Raw genomic sequence first — 8811 nt, 5'->3', positions numbered from 1 at the left:
ATTGTGCTCCGAGTGGCTCTCAAGATTGCTGACAAACACTGTGGTTCACCACTTTGAAGTGAATGTGTGACTTTGTGATGTTTTATTTACCGGACACGTGCGTAACGATCACCATGAACACTTTTCCGTGTAGTTTTTCCTCGCGGTTCGCGGCGACGCTGCCGTGTTTGTGTGTGAGACGTGCAGAGAGGGTGCACAGTTCAGTTTTATTGAAGATTAAAGTCCAGGTCCTCGCCCGTCGTGACTTGACTGAATCAGGTGTTCAGTCAGTGAGCTGGTTTCCATGTTTGCTTGGTTACGTAACCTCAGGTCACACACTCACACACGTCTGAGCAGGCCGAGCACATTTCTGTTCCCCTCTGTCTCGTCGCTTGGTCCCGCAGGTTTTAAGAAGTGTTGATGTTGTGAATCATTCCCGCACACATTCCTGGGATCGGCAGAATGAACTTGGTTTTTTTGAAGGAACTTTTTCAGCAGAAACTCCAATCCCCAGCTCCACTTCACGGGTGAATTATAAATGAAGATGAAATCAGAGGCGGTTTTACTGAACAATATCACAAGCATAAAACGGCAGAAATCCCCTTCTGTGTGTGTGTGTGTGTGTGTGTGTGTGTGCGCGCGCGCACCGTGTCGAGTGTCATTGTTTGTCTCTCTACTTTCCCTTAACTTGAACGTCGTTAATTCTTAAATCTGGCGCAGCTTGAATTCTGAAGTCTCCTCAGTTTTGGGTCCAGCTGAACATAAACGGTCTGGATTTACTAAATATTGCGTTGGTCTTTAAAATTATTAAAGAAAACTATGAAATCCTCTTTTCTTTTTTCAGTTAGAGATAATCAAAATAGTTTGGTGGTTAATTTAGTGTTTCTAAGCTTTTCTGAGATTATAAGGGATTAAGTGTCTCATGTGACTATTTCTAATGTTTTCTTTTCTCCATATAACAAAAATACATCTGTAAAACGGAGTAATTGTTTAGTTTGTGGACAAAACGTCAACATGTTAATATGTTCTGTCTCAGCCTTGTGTAACAGTTTAAAAGAAGTCGTCGCGACATTCGCCGCAAATTTTTATCCAGAGCAAAGCAAACGTGGGAGAGGATGGTATGTTTGCGATGTTTCTACTGAAGACAGAGCAGCGCCGGCCTTCGTGACCTTCGTGACCTTCATGAACCTGCTCGTTTTTAAAGCAGCAGATGAGTCGGCGCCCCGAGGCGGCGGGTGCTGTCTTACAGGAAGCAGCGGAGTCACACCTGGCTGAATCATCCACAGCTTTTAATGTGTGAACGAGTGAACTTCCTGCCTGTGAGTCGTCGGGCCTGCTGGTGTTGCGTAAAATGGCCGCCGTCGTTTGAAGCCCCTGTGCAGTCACAATGGAGCCCTCCCTCCTCCTCCCCCGCTCACCCCGCCTTCTACTCTATTGGACTCCTTTTCTAAAGTCTGAGAGGATTACCTTCAAACACACACACACTTTGTTACTATGTCAAATAGTTGGGAACACACACACACACACACACACATAATGATGGCAGGCCTCGGGCTGAGGGAGCCCAGCAGTTAACCCTTCAAATGACAGGCTTCCCCCAACCACACACACGCACACACACACGGGTTGTGTTGACGTCATGACTTCTCATAATGACTTCCATCTGAAGCTCTGTGTGTTTGTGTGTGTGTGGGCGTCGACATTTCTTCACACTAAATGAAGGTTTCTAATCGTTTTTAAAAGAGGAGAAAAAGGTTTGTTGTTTCTGTCCCGATTATTGGAGATGTTTGTGGATATAGTGGAAAGTTTGAGGGTGACAATGGAGTCGTTCCAGGGAAAAGCTGTAGTACTCATGCCAGCACTGCAGGTGGCGCTGTAACTGAACAGGACGTGTTGTAGTGACGTCTCGTGTCTTTTCACATGGACTTTAATTTAGAGCTGGAACGATTAATCGAGAAAATAATGGACAGATGAATCGATGATGAAAATAATTGTTAGTTGTAGCTCTACTTTAGTTACTTTTCATTGACAGTAGTTTGAGGTGAAACTGTCGAAACAATCTCCAAACACAAAACACAGGCTTCCTAAAGTATTCGGAAATGCCAGATTTTCCCCACTCTGCGCGGGGTTTTTTTTAAACCATAAATGCCGTCTGTGTGTGGACGGGGCCCTAAAATGAAATACCTAGTTTATATTCTGCTCTAACACCAGTGGGTTTTCTTTAGAGCTGCAATTATCGATTATTTTCATCATCGATTCATCTGTTGATGAAGCATTTGGTCCATAAAACGTCAGGAAATGTTGATCGTGTTCGTCAAACCTGGAAATGATGACGTTCTCAAACGTCTTGTTTTGTCCACAAACCAAACTGATGAACTTTTAATGATTTCTTTGTTATTCAGAGCAAAGAAATGATGAACATACTCACATTTAAGAAGCTTAAACAACGGAAATCTGGTTTTAATCAAGACAAAAGCTTCAAACTGATTCATCGATTATCAAAACAGTTGTCGATTAATTTAGTAATCGATTAATAACAGGTTCTAGTTTTCTTCAACTTTGAGTCCAGTTAAGGATTTTCAATCGCGACGCCGGAATCAGAACTTTGGTTTTTAGTTGACGGAACCATTTTTGGCGCAGTCGTGGTCACGTGTTGTTCGTTAATTCCGTCAGCTGTGGATTTATTTACTTCCTGAAGAAACCGAGACTCGACACAATCATCAGGTGTTTGTTTTGTTAGGTTTTGTTATTATTTCAGCTTCACCTCTCGTCTGTTCAGGCCAATTCAATCGAGCGTTAATGCTAATTAGGCTAATTTTGGGGGTGGGGTGTGAGGGGGTGGGGCCTGTGTCTTTTAATCCCATTGAAGCTTCTTACTGAGCAAATGGTCAATGAAATGAAGAGCTCTGATGTGATTAAAGAAGCTTGATGTGTCCTCATTGTGCGGAGCTTCACACTGATTACAGTGACAGTGAGGACAATGACAGACACACACACACACATAAACTTTGTAGAGCAGTTTTCAAAGGTCACATTACAAAGTACTTAACAAATCAGGAGGCTAAAGCTTTTAGGTGAAAGTCTGCGGTTAGTTAACTTATCCTGAGTCATAAATACTTATTTGAAAGATTTGAGATTTCAGAAAATCCTTGGATCGATAGATCTTCAAAGTGTCGGGTGTGCCCCTAGGCTGGATACGTTGAACTTCCTTTTTTTTTCAGAAAGAAAAACAGTGGCGTTGTGGAAACAAACCTTTAAAGGGTTAAAGTTTCACAAATATTTGATACTCATGTTTCAGGCTGAAGTAGTTTTAAAAGATTGACTAATTTTAGGTTGGGGAAAAAAAATTAATATATAATGTTTTTACAGCTGTTATGGGGAAGGTGGTGTTTTCTGCCGCTAGGAACAAACTAGTGAGTTTCTTGCGTAGCTCAGCCGTTTTAGGCTACTGTAAGAAACTGAGAGGACGGCGCTGAAGTTCACCAGCTGTTTTAATGATCGTGGGCGATGATCCCTCTGACTCCTGTTCCTCCTCCTTTTTGTCCCGGGCAGGTTCGGGAGACGGAGACATGGATGCCCATGAAGACCACGCAGACGGTCGCCATGGCGACACACCAAAACCGCATGGAGTCATCGGGTGACTTCGGCTTCACGGATGACAACGAAGATGAAGACGATGACGACAGCTACGACGACGACGACAACGACGACTACGACAACGGCTACAACGACTACTACGACGAAGAGGACGAGGATGAGTTTTCCGGCTCTGGAGACGGAGGTCAGTCTTAACAAACGCACACAAAAGGATGTTATTTACCTTCTTTTTTTCTTTTTTTTGTTACTGGAGTAGATTAAATGAAGAATCTACTTCTTTCCACAGAAACAACCGTGTCACCGAAGCAAGCCCCAGAACCGTCAGCCAAGGTGAGACGTCTCCTCCTTTTACATCCTTGATTTTAAAACTGTCGTTACGTCCTTTAATTCTTCCGATTCCTCGTCCTCAGCCCGACGCCAACGACAACAAGATCCCAGAGGTGGAGCATCCCGAGAGACCGGCCGTCAACGAGGTGGAAATCGTCCAGAACAGCAACGAAATCCCACTGCTGCGGAACAAGGAGCCAGCAGAGGGCGGCGAGGAGTTTCCCTCCAACGTCCTGATGGCCCACGCCAGCGACGACAGCATCTTCAACAAGACGGAGGTCCTCGCAGGTCAGGAGCATTTAATCACCTCTGGTTTCCACATGTCGGCAGGAGTCGTTCTGTCTGGGCAATCTTTAGTTAGTAAAATACTAATTTAATGAGGAAAAAAGAAACTTAACAGTTTAACTTTAACGGAGTTAAAACGGCTTTAAGGATAAAATGTGGTTGTAGTCCTTAAACAAAAGACTCGCCTCCGTTAAATCTACTTTAAATGAATGATTCACGTCTTCATCTCACTGTGAGACAGACTTTAACAACAGGAAACTGACGTTTGTAAATCACTCACTCTCCCACACCAAAGTAAAATCGCTCATAGAGAAAATCAGTGATTTTAGCTGCTGCTCCTCTGCTGCCTCGTGTGGTCACTTAGTGTCATTGAGGTCAATCTGAATGAAGCGTTTACAAAATAAATTTGAAGTGGTTTTCTCTGAGGTTTGCTGAGGGAGAGTGAGTTTCAGTGATGTCACAGACATGGTGGCAGCCATGTTGGTCCATAAATGACCAGTCTGCGCTGAAATCAAACACAACGTCGCGTTCCTCCACCCGTTGTCCTCAAAGTTCCTCTTGTGTCTCCTCAGCTGTGATCGCCGGCTGTGCCGTCGGCCTGATGTTCGCCGTCCTCCTCATCCTCCTCCTCATCTACCGCATGAAGAAGAAGGACGAGGGCAGCTACGACCTGGGGAAGAAGCCCATCTACAAGAAGGCGCCCACCACAGAGATCTACGCCAGACCCGCCTCCCCCCACACACACACACACACACACACCTCACATCCTGAACCTTTCAAACCAAACAGGGCCAGTTCTTGGCCTCTCAGTGCCTCTTCCTCCTCTTCCTCCTCGCTCTTCTTCTGACTGTACAGCGGAGAGACACTCGATAATTAGGAGAGAAGCCCCGCCCACGCCATCCTCTGACTGACTGGCTCCTCCCACCTCATGTTCACTCTCTGAACCAATCAGACGCTTCATTGGTCTGTTTTTCTCTGAGATTTAAAATCAGTTAGTTAAAAACACTAACACGGTGCAATGATTGATTCTGTCTCAGTATGGTACACGTTAACAGTCCAGTTATTTATTTACCCTCCTCTTCATCATCTCGTCTGTTGGACTGAAGCCAGGGATTTTCCCTCCTTTCTTTTGTCTTATTTTATTTCATCAGACATTTCAGGGTTCTGGAACAACAGAAGGTCTTTGACGTCGCCGCGAAGCTGCCGTTGCTGTCCGTTTTTTTTTGTTTGTTTGTTTTTTTTAGTAGAACGCCCTGAAACCCCTGAGCAGAGACAGAAACAACAACAACAACAACAAACAGCTGACGGAGCCGATGAGATCTTCTGTTTTCAGGGTTGTGTTGAGCGGCAGATTTGAGCGTTAAACTGATGCAGGAAAAAATTATATACAAATTACTGCACGATCCACACACACACACACACACACACTTCTATAAAAATCACTGCCGTGCCTCCGGGGTTTGTTTTCTGTTGTTACGCTGAAGTCGAGCTCTGAGGTTTGCGACACACCTACATTCCACTCGCAGCGCTGCTTCGTGTGTGTGTGTGTGTGTGCCTTTAGAAAATGGCTGGTTTTTTTTTTGCTAGCCAAAACAATTTATTGTGTTTATAAGAAAGGAATTATTAAAAATTTTCATCCAAACACAAACACTGTCATGTCCATGCCGGACCTGTAGGTGGCGGCGTCACTGTAAACTAGAGTTTTCCCAAATCTCGTGGAGATTTTGTGTGAATCAAAACTGTCTTTCTTTTTTTTTTTTTTCAAACAAAACAACAACCATCGTTTAGTCGTAGAACAGCCAGTAGGAGGCGCCCTTATTAAAAAAAGCTACATCCGACCCTCGCGTTCTGGGCATGTTGTTCACCCCGAGACACATTTGTGTCCGTGTTTCTTTTTAATTTTCTGAAACGTGAACAAATCTGAGGCGACGTCACTTCCACGTTAGATTTTCCGATTTAGCCGCAGCTAAATAAAAAAAAAACATCCGTCTCCCTTAAAAAAAAAAAAACCTCAAACTGTTGTCGCGTGGGTAGAACTTTCTTAAAACGAACTTCTTGCACGTGCTCGGTGCACCGGAGCGCGGCTAAAACACTAATCTGGATGCAACACAACAAACCTTTTTTAGAAGTAAACGTGGGTTAGTGTGGCACCTTGAACAGAAGCATTCAAGGTGCCACTTTCTTTTTGTCTCCGATCAGCTGATTTATGCAACACTAAAAAGGGCTTGTTTTATTTTCGCAGAAATAACGACAAACAAAGGCAGACCTCATCCAGTACTGTCTCTTTAAGACTCACTTTTCACTGTAACGTTCAAACTGAACGTGTTTAGACTGGTTTTTGTTTTTCCCTGATGTTCATGACTGTACACTGACAATGAAGCTTACTAGCTTAGCTTAGCAAATATATATATGTTTTTTTGTTTTTTTTAAAGTGTCGTAAATCGCGACTTTCAGAGCAGAAACTCGTAGGTACGACGTGGAAACTTGAAATGACATTTTTCTTGTTTCTTGTGCTAAGCTAAGCTAACGGTAGCCTTACCACAATGGATCCAGTTATTGATTGTTGAGCTCTGATCGGGGAAAAACTGGTAGTTTATTTAAAAATTTTATTTTATCTTTTATGGTTTTGATTCTTTCTCAATAAGCTACTTTTTATTATTTTTTTGAATCATCGCTCAGTAGCCGAAGCTTCGTGACGCTCACATTTCAGACGCTTCTGCCAAGGATTTGTATAAAGTCATTGCTATAAAAAAAATTGAAAAACTTAAAAAAAAAAAAACGTGGTACTTAGCCGCAGCCTGGCAACGAGAATATCTACCAAATATTTAAAAGCCAAAACGTTGTTTTTTCTCTGTGATTTTACTGTAAATGAGATTGGATACGACCGATGCTAACACTAACTCACCTCTTTTTTGGAATTTTCTCTCATAGATCAACTTTTTTTTGTATTAATTTAACTGTCAAATTATTTTATTGCCTTCTTTCAGGTCGGGGTGTTTCCCCCTTTTTTTTTTCTTTTTTTTTTAAAGCTGTTGTATATGTGATTTTAAAAGTTTTATATTCACTAGTTTTAAGATTTTAATTTTTTTTTCCCAGAAACACATAGTTTTGAAACTTTTTATTTTGTAAGAGTTTCTATTATCTTTTTAGACTTTTTTTTTTTTGCTTTTATATTTATGTTGTTTTTTTCTCGTTGTTCGTAGAAGGATTGCTTATGTGGTCGTTGTTGTGTTGACGTTCAGGAGTTTGTGTGTCGTCAGATTCAGACTGAGGTTCAGTGACCTGGTGAAAAAGGTGAATTGTCACGTTGGTTGTTGTTTTTTGGGGGGGCGGGGCCTCAGGTCTGGTCTGCGATGGTGGCAGAGGAAAAACGTTGTGCTGCTTAATGTCACAAACATCACATGTGAATCACCAGTGGGGCGAAGAAGCCAATGAATCATTGGCTTCTGTCTGCAGGTCCTGATTTATTGGAAATAAAGCTATTTTTATGCACATTAACATTTTAAAACGTCGTATTTGTTTCTTTCTTAAAAATATGTGTGTGTTTTATTTTGGAAATGTTCCGGATTCTCTCCGCCACATCTGTCTATGTCTCGTGCCGTTGACGCGCGGCTGCGCTCTGTGCAGGATGCAGTCGGATAGGTTTTGCATTTCAAAGTGGAACCGACATGAAAACCAGAGATCTGTCTGTGGGTGAGAAACAAGAGAGAAGACGGCAAATCAGAGCCAGTCCAAGCATCCGGGATGTCCTGAAGAAGAAAGAAACCACTGGTGTCCAACAGATAGACCCAGGAAAACACCAGAAACAACTGTGAGTGACATCAGCAACAACCTGCAGAGGGCAGCAGTGAACACAACAACAACACACTTAAATCCCACTTTGACCTGCTGAACCTGAGGTGACTGAAGGAGGAGAGCAGTGAACATCACAGCCTTCAAAGAATATGAAGTCTTATTCACTTTAAGCCTTTTTAAGTCCTGTGTGTGTGTGTATATATGTATGTGTGTATATATGTATATGTATATGTGTGTATGTATATATGTATGTATATATGTGTATATGTGTATGTATATATATGTGTATGTATATATATGTATATGTGTATATATGTGTGTGTATATATGTATGTATATATGTATGTATATATGTATATATGTATATATACAGTATGTGTATGAATATGTGTATGTATATATATGTGTATGTATATGTGTATATATGTGTGTGTATGTATATGTGTATGTATGTATGTATATATATATATGTGTATATGTGTGTGTGTGTGTGTATATATATAGATGTTTAGCTGGCTTGATAACTAGCCACATTGATAGCTAGGTGTCTAGCTAGCTTAATACTTAGCTGTCTAGCTACTTTGAAAACTAGCTACCACGATAGCTAGGTTTATCGCTAACTTGATAGCTAGCTAGCTGTCTGTCTATTCTAGTCTAGTTAGCAATAAAGCTCTAGCTAGCTTGATATGTGTCTATCGTTAGAGTTTTCTAGAGAAATCATAGAAAGTCATTTCCACACAGACTTCCAGTGGTGTGGAGTCGCCCCCTGGTGGCAGAGCGCTGTATTCTTACCTGACACAATACTTGATCCACTGTCGGATCATGGTT

General features: G+C 42.0%; 1 protein-coding gene across 1 annotated transcript; it reads left to right on the top strand.

The window, feature by feature from the left end:
* Window positions 1-3420: 3420 nt before the first annotated feature.
* On the top strand, window positions 3421-7696 carry sdc4 (syndecan 4). Its single transcript, XM_044024295.1, has 4 exons — window positions 3421-3760; window positions 3863-3906; window positions 3987-4191; window positions 4761-7696. The coding sequence occupies exons 1-4, from the start codon at window positions 3487-3489 to the stop codon at window positions 5033-5035; spliced, it is 798 nt and encodes a 265-aa protein (XP_043880230.1). The 5' UTR covers window positions 3421-3486; the 3' UTR covers window positions 5036-7696.
* Window positions 7697-8811: the final 1115 nt, after the last annotated feature.

This window comes from Solea senegalensis, linkage group LG4 (genome assembly GCF_019176455.1).
Source record: "Solea senegalensis isolate Sse05_10M linkage group LG4, IFAPA_SoseM_1, whole genome shotgun sequence".
In the NCBI taxonomy this organism is placed as follows: Eukaryota; Metazoa; Chordata; class Actinopteri; order Pleuronectiformes; family Soleidae; genus Solea; species Solea senegalensis.
Note: the sequence above shows the minus strand (reverse complement) of the source record. Positions and strands in the feature narration are given on the sequence as shown.

Bases quoted from the DNA above. Each gene is read 5' to 3' on its own strand.
- sdc4 (XM_044024295.1), top strand. From the start codon at position 3,487: ATGATCCCTCTGACTCCTGTTCCTCCTCCTTTTTGTCCCGGGCAGGTT. The intron at 3,907-3,986 runs GTGAGACGTCTC...CCTCGTCCTCAG, and splicing joins CCCCAGAACCGTCAGCCAAG to CCCGACGCCAACGACAACAA. The intron at 4,192-4,760 runs GTCAGGAGCATT...GTGTCTCCTCAG, and splicing joins CAAGACGGAGGTCCTCGCAG to CTGTGATCGCCGGCTGTGCC.